Source organism: Sminthopsis crassicaudata, chromosome 1 (assembly GCF_048593235.1).
Source record: "Sminthopsis crassicaudata isolate SCR6 chromosome 1, ASM4859323v1, whole genome shotgun sequence".
In the NCBI taxonomy this organism is placed as follows: domain Eukaryota; kingdom Metazoa; phylum Chordata; class Mammalia; order Dasyuromorphia; family Dasyuridae; genus Sminthopsis; species Sminthopsis crassicaudata.
In genome coordinates this window covers 1028458-1056238 of record NC_133617.1, presented here as the reverse complement: position 1 = coordinate 1056238, position 27781 = coordinate 1028458, and the positions used below count along the sequence as shown (strand labels likewise).

The window sequence follows — 27781 nt, the reverse complement described above, 5'->3', positions numbered from 1 at the left end:
CTTTGAGGTCTCAGGTCTATTCTCCAACTGGGGGTTACTGCTTAAAATGTTAGAAGTGCTGGTGCTTTACCAGACCACTAGATGTCCTCACAGGAGCACATGTGACTGGAGAGTGATGAAGCAGAAGACCTAGAAGCAAATCTTTGTCTAAAAATGACCCAAGCTTTATAATGACTGTTACAAGGTCACCCATACACACTCCCCAAGGCTGTCCTCCCCTGCACCCATCCATCCCTTTGTCCTGTGTGCATTTGCCCCCTTGTGGGACTGATGAACAGCAAGCAGGGATTCTTGCTGTGGGGTCCCTGAGGTTTGGTTACAAGGTGGTTACAAAGCTGGGGGGAACCACTAGGCTGCACCCACTAGGAGGTGCTGTTTTGAGGCTCTGGGCAGGAAATGGGAGCACTAGGAACCTGGGGATCTCAGGGGAGGATGAGCCCAGATGGCTGTGTCTACTACTGTTCTGACCCTGGGATCCCTCATGGGTGACATCTCAGCTGGGCTGGGACAAGGGCTTCCAAGGCACCATCCCCTCCTCCTGAGAGACACACCTTCCCCATGGGACCTGTGACCCCTGAGTTATGGCTCAGAGCTGCTTAAGAAGGCCCATATTTGCATCCAGCCCCCCGCCCCCTCACCAGTCCATCCCAGGCTCCCAGGGGGAGGATAAGAGGGGCCTGGCAGAGCCCAGACCCCACCGGTTCTCTCTGGGGAGCAGAGCTCTCGGGTCCCCCGCACCATGGCCTGGCCTCTGGTCTGCCTCCTGCTGCTCAGCTTCTGCTCAGGTCAGGGCTGGCCCTGCTCCTCCTGCTCCCCCCTCCCTGTCCCGGGGTCTCCTGGGAGGGTCTCTGAGCACCTCCCCCCCCCCCCTCCTGTGCTGAGACATTCATGTCTGTCTGTGTTTCCAGGTTCCTTCTCCCAGCCTGTGCTGACTCAGGCTCCCTCCCTGTCTGTGTCCCTGGGAGGCACGGCCAGACTCTCCTGCACCCTCAGCAGTCAGTATCGTTTTAATACGATTGCATGGCACCAGCAGAGCCCGGGAAAGGCCCCTCGGTACCTCATGTATGTGGACAGTGATGGAGGTGTAGGCAAGGGCGAGGGGGTCCCCGCCCGCTTCTCGGGCTCCGGCTCTGGGGCCGATCGCTACTTGTCCATCAGCAGCGTCCAGCCTGAGGATGAGGCCGATTATTACTGTGAGACAGGTTACCACAGTGACACATTCAGTGGGGAAGTGGGACAAAAACCTCCCCGCCAGCCCTGACCTGCCCCAGGCTGCTGACTCAGCCCAAGCTGCCAGGGGAACAGCGGGTCTCTCTCTCTCTCTCTGCTTCTTCCTCTCTCACAGTTTTTCTTTCTTCTTCTTTCTGACTCTGCTTTTATTTCTACATTTTATATTCTGGTGTGTTTTTGTCTTTCCCTTTTTCTGCCTGTCTGTCTGTCTGTCTGTCTGCCTGTCTGTCTGTCTGTCTGTCTGTCTGTCTCTCTCTCTCTCTCTCTCTTTCTCTCCCTCTCTGTCTCCCTCCTTCTCGGTCTCTGTCTCTCTTTCTCTCCCTCTCTGTCTCTGTCTCTTTCTGTCTCTCTGTCTCTCCTCTATCTCTGTCTCTCTTTCTCTGTCTCTCTCTGTCTCTGTCTCTATCTCTCTGTCTGTCTCTCCTCTCTCTCTGTCTCTGTCTCTCTCTCTGTCTCTGTCTGTCTCTCTCTTTCTCTCCCTCTCTGTCTCTGTCTCTTTCTCTCTCTCTCTGTCTTTCCTCTGTCTCTGTCTCTCTCTTTCTCTGTCAGTCTCAGTCTCTCTCTCTCTCTGTTTCCCTCCTTCTCTGTCTCTGTCTCTATCTCTCTGTCTCTCTGTCTCTCTGTCTCTCTCTCTGTCTCTCTCTCTCTCTCTCTCTCTCTCTGTCTGTCTGTCTGTCTGTCTGTCTCTCTCTCTCTCTCTCTCTCTCTCTCTGTCTCTCTCTCTCTCTCTCTCTCTCTCTCTCTCTCTCTCTCTCTCTCACACACACACACACACACACATACACACACACACACACACACACACACACACACACACACACTTGCCTCCCTGTGAATAAATATGTGCAACTCTGCCTTTTGCATCCATTAGGAAGCTTGGTGCAGGCATGGTAGAGTTGTGGAAAGATCTCATTGGTTCCAATGGATTACATTATCATTATCTCTATACAAATGATTCTTAGATCTCTGCTTCCTTAATGTGCTCTTTTTATGTTCAATGTATTTTAAATTTTCCTCCTGCTTCTTCCAGGCAGCTATTAGGCACCAGTCCTTAGGGTCTCCTTTCCTGATCAAAACAACCACAGTGTATGTGAATACAAGGCAAAGTTTTAAGGATCTTCCCTGTGGTTGGATTATTCCTTGGCAGTAACATGGAGTACTTTATGCTATCAGGGCTTGAAGTCTTAGGTTGTGATCAAGTCACTCTATTCAGGAGTGTCTCCCTGGAGGATTTTGACTTGCATCTTAAAGGGACCACAGACACTGGGGCGTAGGCAGAGTCTTTTTTTAAAGGTGGGTATTGTGCAGATGACTGGACAGGTTTTATTCAGGACTAGAAATGTTTTAATTTCTTCATCTGTAAATTGCTTGTTCATTTCCTTTGGCCATTTTTCAATTGAAGAATGGCTTCTATTCTTAAAAATTTAAGTCAATTCTCCATATATTTTAGAAATATCTTTATTAGAATCCTTGGATGTATTTTTTGTTTGTTTCCTTTCTAATTTTGTCTGTATTTGTTTTTTTTGTTTTTTTTTTTTTTTTTGTTTTTTACAAAAACTTTTGAACTTAATACAATCAAAATGAAATAGCTTGCATTTTATAATGTGCTCTAGTTCTTTGGCCACAAATTCCTTCATTGTCCAGATCTAAGAGGTAGATACTCCTTTGTTCTTCTAATTTCCTTAAGTATCACTCTTTATGTCTGAATCATGAACGCATTTCGATCTTTTCTTGGTATAGGTTGTTAGTGTTGATTAATTTCCATATTAATTTCCAATTTTCCCAGCGATTTTTTGCAAAGAGTGAGTTCTTATCCCAGAAGCTGTGTTCTTTGAGTTTATCAAACACTAGGTTATTATAGTTATTGACTATTGTGTCTTGTGAACCAAACCTATTCGACTGATTTACTGCTCTATTTCTTTTTTTCAATCTTTAAACTTTTCTGTTTTTGTTTGTTTTTATTTTTTTATTCTTCCCCTATGTTTTTTTTTCTTTTTCTTTTTTCTTTTTAAAAAATTAAACATATGCATGGATAATTTTTCAACATTGATCCATACAAAAACTTCTGTTCCAACTTTTCCCTTCCTTCCCTCTACCCCCTACACTAGATGGCAGGCAGTTTCATACATGTTAAACATTACTGCTCTATTTTTAAGCTAATAGCAAATGGTTTTCATGATGGCTGTTTTATAATATTGTTTTGGATATGGTACAGCTGGGTCACCTTCATTTGCATTTTTTTTTCATTAACCCCAAGAAGAATTACTTTTCACATTCTAAAGAGTGATGGACCAATTACTTGGAGACATGAACTCTTTGCACGTGCTGATGGATTCACACTCTTTGCAAAAACTGTAAGAGCACGAGGAAAGTGTTGGATCAGCCAGAAGAAAGTGGTCTAGATTTTCAATGGACAATTCCTCCAGTTACACAGGTCAAGTGCACATACTTCTTTGTTCTCCCTACTGGAAATGTTCTAACAAACAACTCACACAATTATTTTTAATAAAGTGATATTAACTGAGTTGATATCACACATACAGAAGTTGAAACTATTTTACTCTCTAGAGACTTTTCCCCTCTATAACTGCATACAAAGGATAGAATGGACTCCACCTGAAAATACTGCATGCATTGTGTCTGTGGACTGAATTTTGGTTCTAAATGATTTATGGTTTACAAGATAAGGATGGATGTGGTCCTGTAGCCAGCAGGTAACACTGTGGGACTGTACCTCTGTAGGCAGTAGGTACATGAGTGGCTGGTGATCTCAGCTGTGATCAGCCCACCCCGGTGTGTCTATGGCTGCCCTAACTGCTGGGATCACTTAAGTGTGATATCTCAACTACACTAGGCCAAGGTATCTCAAGACCTTTTCCCTACCAACAGAAAGACACCCTTCTCCCAATAAAAGCCTAGAATTAGGACTTAGAGGTGGTTAAGGAAGCACAGGATCAGACACAGATTTGTACCAAGACCTCTTACCTTCTCCTAGACATCATCACAATATATCAGAGAAAGGATAAGAGGGAACTGAAAAAGCTCATGTGCTCTTTGTAGAGCAGAGTTCTTGGGACTCCCAGAACCATAGTTTGGTGTCTTGTCTGACTCTCACTGCTCACTCTCTGCTCTGGTCAGGACAAGTCACAAGAACCCTTTTTTTTTTTTTTTTTTTTTTTTGCTTCTACCTTTCCATTGCTTCCTCTCTGGATCTCAAAGCAATTTGTAAACATCCCTTATGTTTAGGGTTTATAATCAGATTCATTTCTCCAGGTTCTCTCTTCCAGACTATGTTGACTCAACTTCCCTCACCAGGTTCATCTGCCCCATGGGCAGAGGGTACATATATTTCAGTGTAAGTTGGTCCCAGTAGGGTCCAGGAAAGCCCCTTCCCCCCAGTATATCAAGTTAAAAATGATGGAAATGAAATCATATAAGGGTGATAGGATCCTGATGACTTTTCTGGCTCCAAATATGGGGACGATGGATATTTGTCCATCTGCAACTATTACAAGAGTCAGTAGTTACTTTCTGAGTTGTTGCATAATGATCTCCTGGTTCTGCTCATTTCACTCAGCATCAGTTCATGTAAGTCTCTCCAAGCCTCTCTGTATTCATCCTGCTGGTGGTTTCTTACAGAGCAATAATATTCCATAACATTCATATCTCACAATTTACCCAACCATTCTCCAATTGATGGGCATCCATTCATTTTCCAGTTTCTAGCCACTACAAAAATGGCTGCCACAAACATTTTGGCACATACAGGTCCCTTTCCCTTCTTTAGTATCTCTTTAGGATATAAGCCCAATAATAGCACTGCTGGATCAAAGGTTATGCACAGTTTGATAACTTTTTGAGCATAATTCCAGATTGCTCTCCAGAATGGTTGGATTCTTTCACAACTCCACCAACAATGCATCAGTGTCCCAGTTTTCCCACAGCCCCTCTGTAGCGAGCTGTCGTCTCTAGAAGCTGCCGGATCACTCTCTGGGAAGAGATCTGCTGTGTCTTCTACTCAAATCTCTCCGACAGATTCTTCTTCCTGTAATGAACCGTTGTCTCCAGGCAGTTGCTGTTAACTCTTGTCCAGAGAAGTGACTTCCCTTCCTGCAGGGAGCCCCGTCAAGCCTGATGCAATGCAGAGTCTTCTTCTATCTCTGGGAGTCCTCTCTTTTATTCTCCCAGAGAATGGGCGTGGGATAATGCAAGGGCTTCTGGGAAGAACAACCTCAGCCAATGAGCCTGCTCCTTCCATCAAGTCAACCTGAGTTCTCACCTTGTAATTGTCCAACCTGAATTCTCACCTTGTCACTATCCAGACAACCCGAGTTCTCACCTAGTAATCCCAACATTTCCCCCTTTCTTTTGATTTAGAACATAGGACAGTCATGATCTTGAAACATAAATCCATCAATATGGGAAGTATTACACATAATTACATAAATTACATAAGCACATAGTAACATAGTAACATAATACATGCTAGAAGTATATGACAAATAACATAATCAAATAATCATAAATTGAAAATTTATAAATGTCCATAAGTCCATTGTCCATTAGTCTCATCTTGTGTGAGGAAGTCCAATGATTCCTGCTGGTTTTTAAAGTTCTTTAACAGTCTTCTTATTATCCATGCTCTTTCAGTGTCAGATGTTTCTTAGATCTTCTCCTTTATTTTGAGGTCTTTCTCTTTTTCTGTCTCTCTCTGATGGACAAGGCGAATATGACTCGTTGGCACCCATCTGATTCCTTCTCCTGCTGAAGAAATACAAGCAAAAAAAAATCAGATGGAAGAAAAGGATTGAAATTAGGAAAAATAGAATTGTGTGCAGTAGAGACTACCGAGATACTCCCTGGAGAAGTGAAATCTGTTCCTGTTGAGCCTATGGATCCTTTGCCTCCAGGCACAGTAGGCTTGACCATTTCACCTTCTGAGAGTGCCTACAAAACAGTTTCCATCCATACACTGATGTGGGAAACTGGAGAACGTGTATCTAATATCCCAGTCACTAACACAGGCAGACAACGTGTGATTTATCAACCAGGAGAAGTAGTAGCATCAGGCTTATTGTTACATACCCCTAATAAGCAACCTCGTGATAGTCGCCTAGATTTTGACTCCAATGAACAAAATACAGGAATATATTGGACAGCAGCTGTGACAGCTGACCGACCTATGCTTACTATTTATATAAACGGAATACCATTTGAAGGATTGGTAGACACGGGTGCAGATCGTACAGTTATTAGAGGTGCCAATTGGCCCGGTCACTGGCCAAAGATTAAAGCAGACACCTATATGTCTGGGGTGGGAGGATCAATAGCAGCAGAAGTTAGTGCTAGGCCTTTGAGATGGGTATTTGAAGGAGAAACAGGAGCTTTTACTCCTTTTGTGGTTGAAAAAATCCCCATCAATCTGTGGGGAAGAGACATTTTACAGCAGATAGGATTACAAATAAGCACTTCGGCTTTTTAGGCAGGGCTGCTGTTGAAGGCCTACCTGCACTTTCACCAGTTCCTATTCAGTGGAAGACTACTGATTCACCAATGTGGGTAGAACAGTGGCCCTTAAGAAGTGATAAAATTCAGGCCTTATTAGACATAGTGCAAGAACAACTTGACCAAGGACACTTGCGGCCTTCTCTAAGTCCTTGGAATTCCCCAGTATTTGTGGTGAAAAAGAAATCTGGAAAATGGAGGATGATAACTGATCTAAGAAGAGTAAATGAACAGATGGAAACTATGGGAACTCTTCAGCCTGGACTTCCATCTCCTACTCAGTTGCCAAGAGAATGGCCTCTATGGGTTATAGACATTAAGGATTGTTTCTATTCTATCCCTCTAGATAAGGAGGATATGAAAAGATTTGCTTTTTCAGTGCCTAGTGTTAATTTGGCCGAGCCCTATAAAAGATATGAATGGACAGTTTTGCCACAGGGAATGAAAAACAGCCCTACTATGTGCCAAATGTATGTTGCTGCTGCTCTTGCTCCAGTAAGAAAAGCCTTTCCAAAAGTAATATTGTTACATTATATGGATGATATTTTGGGATGTGCACCTGAGGAACAAATGTTAGAGGCATGTCTACAAAGGACCATGGAAACATTAAAGTACTACAAACTGCATATAGCTACAGAAAAAATTCAAAGACATGCTCCTTTTCAATATTTAGGATATGAAGTATATCCTAAGACACTCACAGTACAAAAGCTTTCTTTAAGAACAGAGAAGTTGAACACCTTAAATGACTTTCAAAAATTAATAGGAGATATCCAATGGATGCGTCCAGTGTTAGGCTTAACTACCAATCAACTACAACCTCTATATGACATTTTAAGGGGAGACAGTGCTTTAAATTCACCATGCCAGCTTACAAAAGAAGCACAAAAGGCTTTGAGAGAAGTTGAACTGGCTTTATCCAATGTGGTTGAAAGAGTCACTCAAAAACCCTTGGAAATATCAGTTTTTGCTACAAAAGAGGCACCCACAGCAGTCCTTCATCAAGGAGACAGAGTGATTGAGTGGGTGAACCTCCCAGCACAACTAGAACAAAGCCTTACACCTTACCCAGTGCTTGTGGCTAGGATTTTATTAAAGGCTATTAAAAGAGTAACACAATTATCTGGAATAAGTCCTGAAAAAATATACACATTCTATACTAATGCACAAATTAATGTATGCTGTGAGACCATCCCAGAATGGCAAATTTTATTGGCCACCGCTCCAAATTTTGCACATGGATCTCCATTAAAGATTACCCGGCTACTACATAATTGGCGATGGATTTTTGAAGAAAAGGTTTCTAAGGTTCCTCTTAAAGGACCAACAATTTTTACAGATGCCTCCAAAGAAAATATTTGTGCCATATACTCTCATGATTTAACCATAAAGAGTGTAATCAGGACTCCTTTTCAATCCACTCAACAGAATGAATTATTTGCTATCATGCTAGCTCTTACTTATTACCCAGGAGACGTAAATATAATTACTGATTCAGCCTATTCAGTAGGTGTAGTACAAAGAATTGCCACAGCCCAAATAAAATTTGCAGCCTCCAATATTTATCAGCTCTTTAAGGAACTTCAAGAGCAAGTGAGAAAACATCCAGGCAAGATTTATATCTTGCATGTCCACTCACATAGTGGACTTCCAGGTCCCATTTTTGATGGAAATTCAAAGGCAGATAGCCTTCTAACCATGTTAGCCAGTAGTCCTTTATTTCAGGAAGCACAAGAATCTCATTCTAAATATCATCAGGCTGCTCGAGCTTTACGTTTACAATTTGGAATCACAAGAGAGGAAGCTAGGAGCATAGTAAAAAGCTGTACAGCTTGTCTTCCTTTCCATGCTCCTACACTCCCTCCAGGGAAGAATCCTCGTGGTTTGAGACCCAATGAAATCTGGCAAATGGATGTGACCCATTATAAATCTTTTGGTCGTCTATCTTTTATTCATGTCGTGGTAGACACCTTTTCAGGTTTCACATTTGCAATGCCAGCAGCAAAAGAGACAACCCGAGTTCTCACCTAGTAATCCCAACACCCCTCCAACATTCATCATTATTTTTTCCTGTCATCTTAGCCAATCTGACAGGTGTGTAGTGGTATCTTAGAGTTGTTTTCATTTGCATTTCTCTGATCAATAGTGATTTGGAACACCCTTTCATATGAGTGGAAATAGTTTCAATTTTTGTAGTGACTGTGTTAGTACCTTGGATAGCTTATAATTAGCCACAGTCAGAATAAGCAAAAGTCTTTATTCTTGGTCTTTTGGGGTCACCATCAGAGGATTAGATATAGGAATCTCCAAACCTCCTTTCTCTCTCTCCTCTGCCAAAGAATGAATCTCCTTGCCCTACTCTACCCTCTGATGTCTCTCACCCTTCTTTGTCCACATCCACAGATGGAGCCAGCACAGAATAGTTGAGCAGGGTCATCGTCCAAGCACATGTTAATAGAGTATTGTCCAATTGGTAATTAGCCTCAAGTGCTCCTTTATCTAAATGCATCTGCTCAGTTCTAACCCTTTACAACTTTCATCATCTGAAAATTGTCTGTTCATATCCTTTGACCATTTATCAATTGCAGAAATTAGAATCAATTTTATATATTTTGGAAATGAGGCCTTTATCAGAACCATTAACTGTAAAAATGTTTTCCCAGTTTGTTGCTTCCCTTCTAATTTTCTTTGCATTAGTTTTGTTTGTACAAAGGCTTTTTAATTTGATGTAATCAAAATTTTCTATTTTGTGATCAATAATGATCTCTAGTTCTTCTTTGATCACAAATTCCTTCCTTCTTCACAAGTCTGAGAAATATGTTCCTCTAATTTATTTATGATCTTGTTCTTTATGCCTAAATCATGAACCCATTTTGATCTTACCTTAGTATATGGTGTTAAATGTGGATCCATGCCTAATTTCTGCCATGCTAATTTCCAATTTTCCCAGCAGTTTTTGTCAAATAATGAATTCTTATCCCAAAAGTTGGGATCTTTGAGTTTGTCAAACACTAGATTGCTATAGTTATTGAGTATCATGTCTTGTGAACCTAACCTATTCCACTTATCAACTAGTCTATTTCTTAGCCAGTACCAAATGGTTTTGTTGACTGCTGCTTTATAAAATAGCTTTAGGTCAGGTACAGCTAGGTCACCTTCATCTGACTTTTTTTTTTCATTAATCCCTTGAAATTGTTCTTCCATATGTATTTTATTGTTATTTTTTCTAGGTCATTAAAACAGTTTCTTGGGAGTCTGATTGGTACAGCACTAAATAAATAGATTAGTTTACTCGATAAATCTTGACCCAGCATTTTATCCACTGTGCCACTTAACAAATGCTTTTGAATTGATTGTTTTGTGGGGAGTCACAGAGTCGGAATTAGAAGGGACCTCATATACAAGGCAGCCTATTTGTCTCTAACGGTAGACATGTCTAGAATGGGACCAAAAGGAAAGGGAAAACATTATAGGATAATTTTGTATACATTTTAAAAATCTAGCATATCATACATAAAAATTGGCCCCTTTTATGTTAAATTACACAATTGCTTGTTTTATTTACTAAATTAACATAAAATAAATTTTAAAAGAAAAATAAAAATCTTTATTGTGGACCAATATATCATTTCAATTTTCAAAATGTCCTTAATTATAGATTACTTAACAAAAAATTTTATCTTTGGATTTTTAAAAGGCAAAGACACCTGAGGGAGAGAAAAGATATGAACATGGACTAGGAAGTCAAATCACTAAGACCACCTTGTTTGTAGTTATCTGCAGATCATGGAGGGGCTGTAACGTGCTGTTGTTGTCTCCAGAAGCTGCCGATCGCTCTCTGGGAAGAGATCTGCTGTGTCAACTCAAATTTCTCAGACAGATTCTCCTTCCTGTAGAGAACCGTTGTCTCCAGGCAGTTGCCCTTAACTCTTGTCCAGAGAAGTGACTTCCCTTCCTGCAGAGAGCCGTGTCAAGCCTGATGTAGTGCAGAGTCTTCTCCTATTTCTGGAGTGCTGTCCTCTTTTATCCTCCCAGAGAATGGGCATGGGATAATGCAAGGGCTTCTGGGAAGAATCACTTCAACCAATGAGCTTGCAAGAAAACTCTTCCTTAGGAATTCACAAGTCAAACTACCAAGAAAGGCTGGAACTAGAGAATTGTAAAGTACCGACTTAGCACTTAGTAAGAACCTAATATCTCATTATCTCATTAGCACTTAGTAAGAACCTAACAAGGGGCCACAGAAAAATAATTGAAAGTGCCTTAGTGTTTCATCCTTAGTGTTAGATATTCCTGCCTATTTCCTAAGGTCAGTATAAGTATGACAGGATAAGCTTGATGTCGGGATGTCAGACCATTGGCAGTCTCAGGACATCCTTGGAGCCATCAATATGACTGAATCCTGTCCTGTTTGATGGAAACCAGAGACGTAAGGTATAGATCCCCAAGTGTCCCATTCCCCAGAACAAAGAAACTCCTGAGTAATTAACATATGTGCAGTACCATATGTAACCCAATGGGATAAGCTTGGTATTGACCAATAAAGTAGTCTCAGATTCCTGCCTTCATCTTTCCTCCTGAGTCCCTCCTCCCTCAATCCTCACCTATGACAGAATTCCAGCCAGTTGGGGAGTCCGCCGACACCAGAGAGAAACCCAACAGAACTTGAGGAAAGATGTTGAAAGGACTGAATCGGCTAGAAGAAAACAGGCAATGAGGCGATGATTTTCAGGGGATGATCCTAGAACAGGGCAGACACTCTAGTACAGATGTGGGGTCACGTGTCCCAGTGAGGGGGATACAGGCCCGGAGGAGGCAGAAGGCCCTGACTTGGCCACATCCAAAGCCCCTTCCAGGTCTCAGATCTATTCTCCAACCTGGGGATTACTGTTTATAATCTGTTAGAAGTGCTGGTGCTTTACCCGACCAATAGATGTCCTCACAGGAGCACTTGTGATTGGGGAGTGATGAAGAGAAGTCCTAGAAGCAAACCTTTGGGTGAACACGACCCAAGCTTTACAATGACTATTACAAGATCTCACACATACACACACCCCAAGGCTGTCGTCCCCTGCACCCATCCCTCCCTTGTCCTGTGCACAGATGCCCCCTTGTGGGACTGGTGAGCAACAAGAAAGGGTCTCCCTGACGTTTGTTTTCCAGGCTAGATTGAGCTGGGGACCTGCAGCCACTAGGGGGCAATGTAGGACTGGCTATGGAAAGCAATGGGGCCAGGAGGAGTCTGGAGGTCAGTGGGGATGAGCCCAGCTGGCTGTGTCTGTGGCTGCTCTGATGCCCTAGGCTGCCTTATGGGTGACATCTCAGCCGGGCTCTATTCCTCCTACCCTGAAAAACACTTTCCCCATGGGACCTGTGACCCCTGATTTAGGAACTAGGGCTGCTTAAGAAGGCCCAGATTTGCATTCAGCCCCCACCCCCTCCCCAGCCCATCCCAGGCTCCCAGGGAGAGGATAAGAGGGGCCTGGCAGAGCCGGACCCAACCAGTTCTCTCTGGGGAGCAGAGCTCTCAGGTCCTCTGCACCATGGCCTGGCCTCTCGTCTGCCTCCTGCTGCTCAGCTTCTGCTCAGGTCAGGGCTGGCCCTGCTCCTCCTGCTCCCCCCTCCCTGTCCCGGGGGCTCCTGGGAGGGTCTCCGAGCCCCTCCCCCCTCTCCCCTGTGCTGGGACATTCATGTCTGTCTGTGTTTCCAGGTTCCTTCTCCCAGCCTGTGCTGACTCAGGCTCCCTCCATGTCTGTGTCCCTGGGAGGCACGGCCAGACTCTCCTGCACCCTCAGCAGTGAATACAGCAATTACCAAATTACATGGCACCAGCAGAGCCTGGGAAAAGCCCCTCGGTATCTCATGTATGTCCGTAGAGATGGATATGTGGGCAAGGGTGAGGGGGGTCCCCGCCCGCTACTCGGGCTCCGGTTCTGGGGCCAATCGCTACTTGTCCATCTAGCAACATCGAGCCCTGAGGATGAAGCCGATTATTACTGTGGGGCAAGTGATGGTAATAATGGTTACCACAGTGACACATTCAGTGGGGAAGTGGGACAAAAACCTCCCCCGCAGCTCAGCCCCAGCTTCATCCTCTGTCCAGGCAGCTGACACAGCCCAACTGCCAGGGTCTCCTACCAGTAGGTTCTCTTTGCTTCTTCCTCTTGCACACTTTTTTGTTTCTTTCTCTTTCTGCTTCTGCTTCTACATCTATGCCTGTTATTGTGGCCAACTGTCTTCTCTCTCTCTCTCTCTCTCTCTCTCTCTCTCTCTCTCTCTCTCTCTCTCTCTCTCTCTGTCTATCTGTCTGTCTCTCTCTCTTTCTCTCTCTCTGTCTCTGTCTGTCTTTGTCTCTGTCTCTGTCTCTGTCTCTGTCTCTGTCTCTGTCTCTCTCTGTCTCTCTGTCTCTGTCTCTGTCTCTCTCTCTCTCTCTCACTCTCTCTCTCTCTCTCTCTCACTCTCTCTCTCTCTCTCTCTCTCTCTCTCTCTCTCTCTCTCTCTCTCTCTCTCTCTCTCTCACTCTTTCTCTCTCTGTCTCTCTCCACTCTGCTGTCAAATACATTCAGCCCTGGATCTTACCTCATCACCTCCTTGTCTCCTCTGTTCCATCATCTCCTCTGCCTCTCTGTTACCTCCTGGGTAAAATTTAGAGTCCTCCCTTGGGCTTTCAAGTCATTTTACAGCCAAGCCCCTTTCCATCATTCCAAGCTTCTGGATCCTTAACTGCTCCTCCACCTTCCAGAGACAACAATCTCCTCACTGTTCCCCAGGACACTGTCTGCCATTGGCTCTGGCTGTGTTCCCTGCCTAGCTGTCTGACCCTGCTCATCTCCAGCTTCTTTTTTCCCTCCAGTCACAAGTAAAATCCTACCTTGCTTTGCATAAAGTCCCTCTCAGACCTCCTTAAGCTTAGTGCTTTACCTCTTTCCTCTCCTTTGTCTCTTTTATGTGCTGTTTGGCTGTTGCAGTTTACATGTTGTCCCCACAGCCATCTTAGACTGGGAGTTCCTCAAGACTGGAAGCTATTTTTGTCTATTTTGTACCCCATAATTTGGAACACAGTAGGCGATTAATAAATGTTTGTTGACATTAATGATTTGTGGGGTTTATGGAATCATACATGTGCAGTTGGAAGGAACCATGGAAATAAGGAATTCCAGACCTCTCATTTTACAGATGAAGAAACTGAGTCCCCGAGAGCCTGAATGAATTTCTTTTTTTTTTTTTTTTCTTTTTCTGAGGCTGGGGTTAAGTGACTTGCCCAGCGTCACACAGCTAGGAAGTGTTAAGTGTCTGAGACCAGATTTGAACTAGGGTCCTCCTGAATTCAGAGCTGGTGCTCTATTCACTGCGCCACCTAGCTGCCCCTGAATGAATTTCTGATTTGCACATCTTGATGGCATTTTCTTCCCTTAAAAGCTGTTTACTTTTAAAGAGCTTCATGGACTGAATCAGTCTTGTACAGAACTGCTGTTTATTTCTTTTAACCCAGCCTTCCAGATCTGGCCCCATCCTCAAACAGGACAGTTGCACCGTCATAATCTTAAGCGCTAACTTTAAGAGAAAAACAAAAATGATACAAAATATCACAATCTACAGGATACAGCAAAAACAGTGATCGGACAAAAAGAAATAATTCAAACAGCTTACATTATATATACATATATACATTGCATATTCAATCTACTGGTCTGCTATAAATATATATATTATATATGGATTGAATATGCAATTTTCAAAGTCTAGGGGAAAAACAGACTAAAAATCCCCATTTCCACACTAACTAAAAAATCTGAAAAATTAAAGATGAGAAAGGAGAAAGTGAAAAGATGTTTGAGCGTTTCTGTGCTTGGGCAGTGAATGAGGGTCACAGTGACACTGAGTCCTGGAGGCCCATTTGTCCTGGAGAGTGAACCAGAGGAGGCAAATCCTGGTGAGAAAAGGATGTGAGGAATAGATCGCAATGATTATGATGCTTCCAAAAGCCCAGAGAACACTGCTGGCTGTGAAAGGAGCTTACCTCAAATAACATGAGCAATATTTATGGACATTTGCATTTTAAGGTGTGGAGGGACTTTTAAAATAACAACTTCTTTGATTCTCACTGTAGTCATGAGAAGTCCATTTATAATCTCCATGTTACACATGAGGAACCAGAGGCAAAACTAATGTGAAAGGTGATTTGAACTCAGGTTATCCTAACTCCAGGTCTATTCAAGTGCTCTGATTTCTGGGGAAGCTCCAGGATGTGTTCCCACTTCACTTTATCAGTATCCTGCAATTCTTGTTCTCTCTTTTCCCCTTCATCTTACTCTCTCTGCCCCTCTCTAGGTACCACAGCTGAGCATCTTTTCCTGCTCAATGGCCAAATATAGGCCTTGTGTCTCCTCTCCTGGAATTAGAGAGAATGGCAGCTGACTGACCCTGTAAGCTTGCCTTCTTAATCCCATCATCCTTCCTGATGAAAAGAGCTTTGATTGGATTTGAGGCTATCCCTGTTTCTTCTTATTTCATCCATTCCACCATCTCTGTCTGCAGCACACTGAGGAATACAATCCCCTCACATCAGCTGTACTAAAATCTGGTTCACATAAAAAAGGGGAAGTCTTCAGAAAAATCCTTGATAAAATTTTGATCACAATAACCTGAAGAAATAAAAATCTTTTACCAATTCCCAGCTGACACTGATGTCTTAATCTCTGTTTTTTGGGTCTGGTCACTGAGTTTTGAATTCCTAAAACTGCTACTTTCTAGCACAGCCCACCTGTCTGACTTGCCCATCAAGACAGGTTCTTGCTAGAGGCTTTATATAGATTTTCCCATGTCTGTTTTCTGTGAGCCTACAGTAGGTGAGCTTACATATGACATACTTATCCCATTCAGAAAGCAGCCATCCAAATGCTGGAGGGGATGCGGGAAAACTGATGCATTGTTGGTGGAGTTGTGAACAGATCCAACCATTCTGGAGAGCACTTTGGAACTATACTCAAAAAGAGTTAATACTGGGCTTATATCACAAAGAGACCTTAAAGAAGGGAAAGGGACTGACATGTGCAAAAATGTTTGTGGCAGCCCTTTTTGTAGTGGCCAGAAACTGGAAAATATATGGATGCCCATCAGTTGGAGAATGGTTGGGTAAATTATGGTATATGAATGTTATGGAATATTATTGCTCTATAGGAAATAACCAACAGGATGATTTCAGAAAGGGATGGAGAGACTTACAGGAACTGATGCTGAGGGAAGTAAGCAGGACCAGGAGATCATTATATACTTCAACAGCAATACTATAGGATGAAGAATTCTGATGGACATGGCCCTCTTCAACAATGAGAAAATCCAATTCAGTTCCAATTGATCAGAAATGAAAAGAACTAGCTACACCCAGAGAAAGAACACTGGGAAACCAGTGTGGGCTGCTTATTTTTTGTTTTCTTCCCAGGTTATTTTTACCTTTCTAAATCTGATTTTCTTATGCCATAAGAGAACTGTATAAATATGTACACATATATTGTATATACTTTAACATATTTAACACGTATGGGACTGCCTGCCATCAAGGGGAGGGATGGAAAGGAAATGTTGGAACAGAAGTGTTTGCAAGGGTCAGGCTTGAAAAATTACCCATGCATATGTTTTGCTAATAAAAAGTTATAATAATTAAAAAAGAAGAAAAAAGAAAGCCATCATTGTATCTCTCTGGGTCATCATCCAGAGCACATCAATTATGAACAGAGCAGCAGCAGGATAGAAACTTAGCCCAGCATCAGTTCAACATAAATCCCATGAAAACTGGTGAGAAGGAGGAGGAAGAGGAGCCTGGGAAACACCATGGTAACATTGAAAACAAGCTCATGTTCAGAGAGAGCCTCTTCAATGGCTACAATCTAGGAGTGAAATCCAAAGGCTCTCAGAGAGGTCATCAAACAGGAACTGAAAAATGGGCTGAGGGCTCTGCTCACTGAGGCTCCCATGCTTGCAACAATGTAAACTAAAGCTTTCCTGCATTCAGCAGCGAGTCAGACAGTTCTTGGTTAAGATATTTTGTTTCTTACAAATGGGGCTCTGCCCAGGAGCCAGACATTATGACTTCAGGGTAGCCCCGTCCAAGCAGGGGAAATTGTGAGAAATGGATCCATATTTGTTTTCCACAGTTAGGACAATTAAATGGGAGAAATGAAGCAAAGTAGAAAATTGAAATCTTCAAAGACATGAAGAAATAATCAGGAGTGAAAGTTATCTGACCTAAAAGAATGTAAACTCCTTGTGGGCAAGGATTCCCTGTTGTAATGAAGGGGGTGCCTTGAGATTTGAAAAGAACCTTTTTTTCTTTGCCCTTAGCCCTCCTCTGTTACCCTTCTCCCTTCTGGAACAGAGGCTCTTTGGGGGGCAGGGACTGCCTATGTAATAAGGGGTGGAGAGTCATGTCTTGTACCTTCTGTAACCTCCAATTAAGGAGAAATCAAGGGAAGGATTTGTGCTTCAGGACAGGACAGAAAACGTGGCCCTCGGAGTTTCAAAGTTGTGTCTACTCACCTACTCACCCAGGCGTCCATTCTTGCCAGAATGTCAAATAAAACTTTCCAGCATTCAACAAAAATGGAGGAAGGAGTCCTGCAGATTTCTGAATCGAAATGGAGAGGATTTGGACACCAACATAGGATCGGCTACCTGCCAGCTGGGTTTCTAAGAACTGTATTCTTAAGGAGGGCAGACTTCAAAGTTGATTAGGCAATGAAAGGGCAGAGGATGCAGCTTGTAGCCATGGGGAGCTAGGTGGTGCAGCAGGTAGAGGGCCAGGCCCGGAGTCAAAAAGACTTCATTTGCCTGACTTCCAATCGGGCCTCAGACATTTCCTAGCTCTGTGGCTCTGGGCAAGTTCACTTTGTGCCTCAGTGTGAAGTCTGGCCTAGCTCCCTGCAGGCCTCACAATCAGCCCAGTCAGGAAAAGCCAAAGTCCTTGGTCTTTTGGGGAAAAGTGAAGGGGAGGGACAAACTGCCACATGCTCTCCACTGCCCCACCTCCCTTCTCCTCAACCTCCTCCAAAGTGACTCTGGCTTGTCTCAGTGCATCCCCTAATCCCTCCTACCATTATCTGTATACACCAAAAGATCCAGCCAATAGGGAAGAGTGAGAAGGGCCATTTTCCCCAGCACATGCTAATAGAGTATTGGCCAATAGGTAATTAGCCTTAAGTGCTTGGCTGGCTGATTCCAGTGCACCTATTCAGAGGTTCAGCCCTTTTACACCTCAGTTTCCCCATCTATAATATGAAGTGAAGAAGGAAACAGCAAATCTCTCTAATATCTTGGTCATGAAGAGTTGGTCAAGACTGAAATACTATTGAGCCACAAAGCAATTTAGTTACTGTCTGTATAAAGTTCTCTTCTGGGTACTGAGAAAGATGGAATCTGGTCACTAGAATTGGCTGCCAGAACCTGTCAGTCATGGCTTCTCTCTGGATTAGCTCTATTTTAGGCCTTTATATCCTGCTTGAAACACAGCTATTTACATATTACCCCTCTGACCTTATTTCCCATGGGGCTGTTTGCATCTTTTCTCCATGAACATGGAACATGTTGTTTTTTTTGTTGTTTTTGTTTTTTTTTTCCCCTGAGGCTGGGGTTAAGTGACTTGCCCAGGGTCACACAGCTAGGTGTTAAGTGTCTGAGACCAGATTGTTTTTATTCTTAAGTCGTTTCCCCAGTCATGTCTGACTTACATTTGAAATTTCCTTGAGAAAGATACTGGAAGAGTTTGCTATTTCCTTTTCCAGTTAATTTTGCAAATGAGGAATTGAGGTAAACAGGGTTTAATGACTTACCCACTCTTAAAGTCAGGAAGATGAGACTTCCTAACTTCTGACCCAGAAACCTATGCCTTGTACACCCAGCTGCCTCAAACACAGTAGGCACTTACTAAATGCTTATTGACTTGGCTGTTTTGCCGGGAGTCAGAGAGTCAGAAATAGAAGGACCCCATCTACAAGGAAACCTATTTGTCTTCAATGATGTCTCTAATGGATTGATATCCAGGATTCGACAGGAAGGGAAGAAACAAAATAAATTTCCCTGCTAACTTTGCTGTATATTTTAAAAGATAGCAAATCGTATATAATAAATTGGCACCTTTCTATGTTAGTTTACAGCAATGCTTCCTTTATTTCATAAATGAATGTAAAATAAAAGAGAAATGTCAAAATCACTATAGTGGGCCAAGATATCGTGCCAATGTTCAAATGTTCTTCTTTATTTATTGCTCAAGAAAAAGTTTTATCTTTGGATTTTTAAAAGCAAAGACACCCGAGGAAGAGATCAGATGCAGGATGGCCTAGCAAGCCGAACCACCAAGACCGTGCTCTCCTCTCAGGTCATGAGGACCATGGCCCAGGATTTGGAGTCCTACACTTTATGAATGGAAAGGATCCCAGTTTAGGGTCTATTGCCTCACAACTGAGACACAACCTGGTGCAGATGCAGCCCAGCAACTGCCCCTGTAGACACTGCACCCTTTACTTTGTAAAACTCCAAAAAAGGAGGTTGTTGTCTCCAAAGTCTTCAGATGCATTTAATGGTCCTCATCACAGTTATAACATTTTACCAGTAAAAGTGCAATTAAAGGAGAATTATCATTTTTTGCAGCTGCAACCTCAGGACCCTGGGACTTCTCCATCACACCTACAGCTGAGAACCTCCAGGGCAGAACAGGGAGCTCCTTGAGACCAGGGGCTGTCTTTGTTTTTCCTTAGGATCGCCAGCCCTTAGCATGGAGCTGCCTCAGTAAGCACTTGATTAATGCTCCAGGTCCATTCATTCCCTGTCCATGACTAGATTCCTATGGAAGAGCTGGGAAAGGGAAAGCTTCTTCAACAGAATCTAAGTGGATCCCGAGGCTGGCACTTAGGTCCCGTCTCCTTGAGGGCCCCGGTCACTTTCCAGGGCTGAGGGAATGGAGACAGGAAGTCTGTGTTTGTGCTGATGATGTCATATCTTTGGGAAAATTCTGGAAGAGCATGAGGAAAGACTCTGAAAGGGCTGGGTCAGCCAGAAGAAAATAGGGGCCGATCCTTAGATCTGGTATAGGTGTGGGGCTCACGTGTCATGGTGAAGGGGGGATACAGGCCCAGAGGAGGCAGAAGGCCCTGACTTGGCCACATCCAAAGCCCCTTCCAGGTCTCAGGTCTGTTCACCAAACTTGGGGTTACTCTTTATAATCTGTTAGAAGTGCTGGTGCTTTACCCGACCACTAGATGTCCTCACGGGAGCACAAGTGACTGGAGAGTGATGGAGCAGAAGTCCTAGAAGCAAAACTTTGTCTGAAAATGATCCAAGCTTTACAATGACTATTACAGGGTCTCACACATACACACACCCCAAGGCTGTCGTCCCCTGCACCCATCCCTTGCTTATCCTGTGCACAGACGCCCCCTTGTGGGTCTGGTAAGCAACAAGAAAGGGTCTCCTGGCTGTAGAGTCCCTGAGGTTTGCTTTCCAGGCTGGATTGACTCGGGGACCTGCAGCCACTAGGGGCCAATGTAGGACTGGCTATAGAAAGCAATGGGGGAAAAGGAGCCTGGGGATCAGTGGGGAAGAGCCCAGCTGACTGTGTCTGTGGCTGCTCTGATGCCCTAGGCTGCCTAATAGGTGACATCTCAGCTGGGCTCCATCCCCTCCTCCTGTGAGACACGCCTTCCCCATGGGACCTGTGACCCCAGATTTAGGAACCAGGGCTGCTTAAGAAGGCCCAGATTTGCATCCTTCCCCCGCCCCCTCCCCAGCCCATCCCAGGCTCCCAGGGAGAGGATAAGAGGAGCCTGGATTACTGGGACCCAGCAGTTCTCTCTGGGGAGCAGAGCTCTTGGGTCCTCTGCACCATGGCCTGGCCTCTCCTCTGCCTCCTCCTGCTCACCTTCTGCTCAGGTCAAGGCTGGCCCTGCACCTCCTGGTCCCCCCTCCCTGTGCCGGGGTCTCCTGGGAAGGTCTCCCAGCACCTCCCCCCTCTCTCCTGTGCTGGGTCATTAACATCTGTCTGTGTTTCCAGGTTCCTTCTCCCAGCCTGTGCTGACCCAATCTCCCTCCATGTCTGTGTCTTTGGGAGCTGCCGCCAGGCTCACCTGCACCCTCAGCAGTGAATACAGAGGGAACACTATTGGTTGGTACCAGCAGAGCCCAGGAAAGGCCCCTCAGTACCTCATGTATGTCGGTACCGGTGGAGCTGGAGGCAAGGGCGAGGAGGTCCCCACCCGCTTCTCGGGCTCCAGCTCTGGGGCCGATCGCTACTTGTCCATCAGCAGCGTCCAGCCTGAGGATGAAGCCAATTATTACTGTGCGACATATTATGGTACTAGTAGTGGCGTTGCTGAACACAGTGATACATTCAGTGGGGAAGTGGGACAAAGACCTCCCTGCAGCCCCGACCTGGCCCAGGCTGCTGACTCAGCTCACACTGCCAGGGGACCAGAGGGTCTCTCCTTCTCTCTGCTTCTTCCTCTCACACATTTTTTTCTTTGTTGCTCACTCTGTCTCTATATCCATGCCTGATATTGTGCCTGTCTCTCCCTCTGTGTGTGTGTGTGTGTGTGTCTCTGTCTCTGTCTCTCATTCTCTTTCTATTTCTTTGTCTCTCCACTTGTCTCCCTTTCTCTGTCTCTTTCTGTCTCTCTCTCCCACACTCACCAACACACACACTTCCCTCCCTGTGGGGGGTGGAATATATGCACCTGTGTTTTTTGCACCACTGGGGGCTTGGTGCAGGCTCTCAATTTTACCTAGTAGAGTTGTGGAAATGTCAGCTCTAATGGAGTAGATTATCATCCCCTCTATTTAAATCATTCTTAGAGTTTTCCCTCCTCATCTTGCCTTTTTTTTTTTTTTTTTTTTTTTTTGCTTTAGGGTATAAGGTCTGTATTTCAACAAACAAACCGCAAACAACAAGAAACAACAAAAAACAAAGCTTTTGATAGTCACAAATGTGATATTTATGAGTAATAGAGAAAAAATGAGAATTATATTGCAGTAATTTTAGGTGGATAAAGAACTGAATGAATAACCTACATATAAAGTAATAGACCATCAATACATTAATATTTACTTGTAGAGAAATCCCTACGAGGGTGCCCAAGTTTATTTTTTGACTTTGTACTGTTCATTTTTTTTTGTCAGTAACTTGAATGAAAGCATAAATGATATGCAGGTGTACCTACCAGTTTCCCATTCAGCTCACCTAAATATTTTCTCCTTCATGCATTGAGAATACTAGTCAAATCAATATTGGAAAAGATGTGTCAGTTCATTATACTAGAAGTTGTGCATCATATCTTTGACCGTATGCTCAAGTTCTACTCCTTTGTCACTGCTATTCTATAAATCTTGTTTCTTCATCAGAATGTAAGCTTCTTAAAGTCATGATGACGATTTTTCAATTGGCATCACTGTCATTTAGCTCAATGTCTGATATTTAATAAAAACATTAAAATGTTTTCTAATTCATTTATTCATAACACAAAAATAAATGGGGGCTGACATGCTGAATTATATTATCAGAAAAACAAACTTAACAGGCAAGAATTAAATTCATATCATTTTAGATTTGAATAAGATATTAGCCATCATTTAAGCTAATCCATAAACATAAGAAATTCCCAATTTAACTCCTGCAAAATAGTTGTGATGCCTCTGTTTGAAACCTTCCAAGCTGGGGTAGCTGAGTATCTCTGATTCCCATGGTCTTCTCTCTGGGTGTAGATGGCTCTCTTTATCACAGAACAATTGGAACTGTTTGAATCATCTCATTGTTGAAGAGAGCCACGTCCATCAGAATCGATGGTCATATAATTTTGTTGCCTTGAATAATGATCTCCTGGCTCTGCTCACTTCCCTCAGCATCAGTTCCTGTCAGTCTCTCCAGGCCTCTCTGAAATCATCCTGCTCATCATTTCTTACAGAACAATAATATTCCATAACATGCATATACCACAACTTATTCAGCCATTCTCCAACAGATGAGCAACCACTCAGCTCCCACTTTCTTGCCACTACAGAAAGACTCCCACAAACATTCATTATGTAGAAACTTTGCCTGTCTATACCGAGGGAAAATACTTTATTCATTGTGTCCATGGAATGAATTCTGGTGCTGAATGATGTACAGTTTACAAGACTAAGAAGGATGTGGTCCTGTAGCCAGCAGGTGGCTCTTTGGCGGGGTACCCATGTAAGCAGTGGGTGCATGAGGAGCAGGTGATCTCAGTTGGAGATCAGCCCAGCTGGCTGGCACTAATATATCATGACTCTCAGTATATCATGACAAAAGTGATGGAAATGAAGTCAGAAAAGGATGATGGGATATTCATGACTTTTCTGGCTCTAGATATTGGGACAATGGATATTTGTAAATCTGCAACATCCAGCCCGAAGATGAAGATGATTCCTGCCCCTTTTCTCCTCTGCCACAGCCCACATGTGGTGCAGGCTCTTGCCATCCACCACTTGCAAGAGTCAGTGTTCACCTTCTGAGTTGTTGAAAAAGGATGTTTCCTTTGAGCTCAAACAATACTGAGGATGACTGCAGCCATGAAATTAAAAGGGGTTTGCTCCTCAGAAAAAAAAAAAAAAAAAACTTATGAAAAATTTGGATATTTTAAGTAAAGACTTCATGTTGTCAACAAAGGTCTGTATCATCAAAGCTATGGTTTTCTCCCACACCAAAGTATAACTATGAGTGTAAATGTCAGACCTCTTTACTGCTCATGCCTTCTCTCAGGGATTAGCTCTATTTCACCTCATTTATGCCCTACTTGTACACAGCTGTTTGCACATTACTCCTCCCCCTTATGCTATGAAGCTCTTTAAATGGGGCTGTTGGTGCCTTTCTCCATGAACATGGAACACATTATTGTTTGTTATTCTGAAGTCATGTTTCCAGTCATGTCCGACTTTCAGGGACCCCGTTTGGAATTTTCTTTTTAAGATATTGGAGTTGTTTGCAATTTCCTTCTCCAGATCATGTTACAAATGAGAAACTGACGCAAACAGGCCTAAATGGCCCACAGCCGCAGGTGAGATTTGAATTTGGAAAGATGAGTCTTTCTAATTTCTGACTAGGTTCTCTCTCTCATGTGCCAGCTAGCTGCTTCAAACACAGTAGGCACTTAATAAATGCTTGTTCACTTCACTGATTTGTGAGGAGTCATATGCAGTATTAGAAAGGACTGCATATGAAAGGAAGCTCGTTTATTTCCCATGGTAGCTATCTCTATAGTAGATGGAAATGGAAGAAAAAAAAAAGAAATTTACTTGATAATTTTATAATATGTATTGAAAACATAGCATATTCTATATAATAGACTGTCCCATTTTTGTACTAGATTACAAAAATGCTTGCTTGATTCCCTAAATTAAAAAAGAAAACCAAAAATCACCAAAGTGGACCGATATACCAATACACCAACATTCAAAATAATTATTTATTACTCAAAAAAAGTTTTATCTTTGAATTTTTAAGTAACAAAGACACCTAAGGCAGAGACAAGATGTAGCATGGGCCTAACAAGTCAAACCACTAAGAGCACCTTGATCACTCCCTCCTTTCTGGTCATAAAGAGAAAGGTCCAGGATTTGGAGTCCTAAACCTTATGGAGAGCAGAACTTAGGATCCATTATCCCACAATTGGGATATGACCTTCTGGAGATACAGCCTGGCAACCGCTCCTGGAGACTCTGCACCCCTGCCTCTGCAAGACCCAGAAAAGAGGTTGTTACCTCCAAAGTTTTGGGCTCCATGAAATGGTCCACAACACAAAGTAACAACATTTAACAGTAAAAGTGCAGTTGATGGAGATGCATCATTATTTGCTGCTGCAAGCCCAGGACAATGGAATCTCTCCATCAGACCTGCAGCTGAGACCCTCCGGGGGGGGGGAACAGGGAGCTCCTTGAGAAAGAGGACTATCTTTGTTTTTCCTTAGGATCTCCAGCCCTTAGCATGGAGCTACCTCAGTAAGTACGTAACTGATGCTCTTGTCCATTCATTCCCTGTCCATGACCACATTCCTATGGAAGAGCTGGGAAAGGGAAAGATTCCTCAGCAGAATCTAAGTGGATCCGAGGCTGGCACTTAGGTCCGGTCACCCTTAAGAAGTGATAAAATTCAGGCTTTATTAGACATAGCAAAAGAACAACTTGACCAAGGACAACTGCGGCCTTCTCTAAGTCCTTGGAATTCCCCAGTATTTGTGGTGAAAAAGAAATCTGGAAAATGGAGGATATTAACTGATCTAAGAAGAGTAAATGAACAGATGGAAACTATTGGAACTCTTCAGCCTGGACTTCCATCTCCTACTCAGTTGCCAAGAGAATGGCCTCTATGGGTTATAGACATTAAGGATTGTTTCTATTCTATCCCTCTAGATTTGCTTTTTCAGTGCCTAGTGTTAATTTGGCTGAGCCTTATAAAAGATAGGAATGGACAGTTTTGCCACAGGGAATGAAAAACAGCCCTACTATGTGCCAAATGTATGTTGCTGCTGCTCTTGCTCCAGTAAGAAAAGTCTTTCCAAAAGTAATTATTGTTACATTATATGGATGATATTTTGGGATGTGCACCTGAGGAACAGATGTTAGAAGCATGTCTACAAAAGACCATGGAAACACTAAAGTACTACAAACTGAATATAGCTACAGAAAAAATTCAAAGACATGCTCCTTTCCAATATTTAGGATATGAAGTATATCCTAAGACACTCACAGTACAAAAGCTTTCTTTAAGAACAGAGAAGTTGAACATCTTAAATGATTTCCAACAATTAATAGGAGATATCCAATGGATGCATCCAGTGTTAGGCCTAACTACAAATCAACTGCAACCTCTATATGACATTTTAAGGGGAGACAGTGCTTTAAATTCACCACGCCAGCTTACAAAAGAAGCACAAGAGGCTGTGAGAGAAGTTGAACGGGCTTTATCCAATGTGGTTAAAAGAGTCATTCAAAAACCCTTGGAAATACAGTATTTGCTATAAAAGAGGCACCCACAGCAGTCCTTCATCAAGGAGACAGTGTGATTGAGTGGGTGAACCTCCCAGCACAACCAGAACAAAGCCTTACTCCTTACCCAGTGCTTGTGGTTAGGATTTTATTAAAGGCTATTAAGAGAGTAATACAATTATCTGGAATAAGTCCTGAAAATATATACACATTCTATAATAACACACAAATTAATGTATGCTGTGAGACCATCCCAGAATGGCAAATTTTATTGGCCACAGCTCCAAATTTTGCACATGGGTCTCCGTTAAACCCGGCTACTACATAACTGGCAATGTATTTCTGAAAAAAAGTTTCTAAAGTTCCTCTTAAAGGACCAACAATCTTTACAGATGCCTCCAAACAAAATATTTATGCTGTATACTCTCATGATTTAACCATAAAGAGAGTAGTCAGGACTCCTTTTCAGTCCACTCAACAGAATGAATTATTTGCTATCATGCTAGCTCTTACTTATTACCCAGGAGACATAAATATAATTACTGATTCAGCCTATTCAGAAGGTGTAGTACAAAGAATTGCCACAGCCCAAATAAAATTTGCAGCCTCTAATATTTATCAGCTCTTTAAGGAACTTCAAGAGCAAGTGAGAAAACATCCAGGCAAGATTTATATCTTGCATGTCCACTCACATAGTGGACTTCCAGGTCCTACTTTTGATGGAAATTCAAAGGCAGATAGCCTTCTAACCATATTAGCCAGTAGTCCTTTATTTCAGGAAGCACAAGAATCTCAGGCTGCTGAAATATCAGGCTGCTGGAGCTTGACATTTACAATTTGGAATCACAAGAGAAGAAGCTAAGAGCATAGTAAAAAGCTGTACAGCTTGTCTTCCTTTCCACGCTCCTACACTCCCTCCAGGGAAGAATCCTTATGGTTTGAGACCCAATGAAATCTGGCAAATGGATATGACCCACTATAAATCTTTTGGTCGTCTGTCTTTCATCCACGTGTTAGTAGATACCTTTTCAGGATTCACTTTTGCAGTGCCACCAGCAAAAGAGACAGCCTGAGTGGTCACTGAATTCCTTATCCAAGCATTTGCAATTATGGGTGTGCCACAAGAAATAAATACAGTTAATGGACCTGCATATAGTTCTAAACATTTTGTGCACTTTTGTGCACAGTATAAGATTTTACACACTACTGGAATACCTTTTAATCCACAAGGTCAGGCAATAGTAGAGAGAAGAAACAGAGACATTAAGACACTCCTCCAAAAACAAAAGAAAGGGGGGGCACAGATAACCCTAAAGAACTTCTAAATTTAGTTTTCCATACCATTAATTTTCTAATTTTTTACAAAGATGCACTGGCTCCAGCAGACAGGTTTTATAACCCACCAGAAGGGCAGTGTCCAGTGTGAGCAGCTCCACTATCCTTAGATAATCGCCAAGTGATGTGGAGAGACCCAGAAAGTGGTGAATGGAAGGGACCAGACAGATTAACTGCTTGGGGGAGAGGGTTTGCTTGTATTTCTTCAGATGGAGAAGGAATCAGATGGGTACCAAGGAGTGGTATTCTCCTTGTCCATCAGAGAGAGACAGAAAAAGTGAAAGACCTCAAAACAAAGGAGAAAATCCAAGAAACATCTGACACTGAAAGAGCATGGCTAATAAGAAGACTGTAAAAGAACTTTAAAAACCAGCAGGAATCATTGGATTTCCTAACACAAGATGAGACTAATGGACAATGCATTTATGGACATTTATAAATTCTCAATTTATGATTATTTGATCATGTTATTTGTTACATAGTTCTAGCATGTATTATGTTACTATGTGACTATGTTACTATGTGTTTATGTAATCTATGTAATTATGTGTAATGCCTCCCATATTGATGGATTTATGTTTCAAGGTTATGACCACCCTATGTTCTAAATCAAAAGAAAGGGGGAGATGTTAGGGTCTTACTAAGTGCTAATGAGATAATGAGATATTAGGTTCTTACTAAGTTCTAAGTCGGTACTTGACAATTCCCTAGTTCTGGCCTTTACTGG

General features: G+C 42.8%; 2 gene segments (V, D, J or C); both read left to right on the top strand.

Moving 5' to 3' along the window:
- Nucleotides 1-27781, top strand: part of LOC141556155 (immunoglobulin lambda variable 9-49-like) — a 1090947-nt gene that overhangs the window by 63038 nt on the left and 1000128 nt on the right.
- Nucleotides 697-1261, top strand: LOC141552168 (immunoglobulin lambda variable 4-69-like). The segment is given in 2 exon segments: nucleotides 697-785; nucleotides 909-1261. Coding segments are annotated over 2 exon segments (399 nt in total).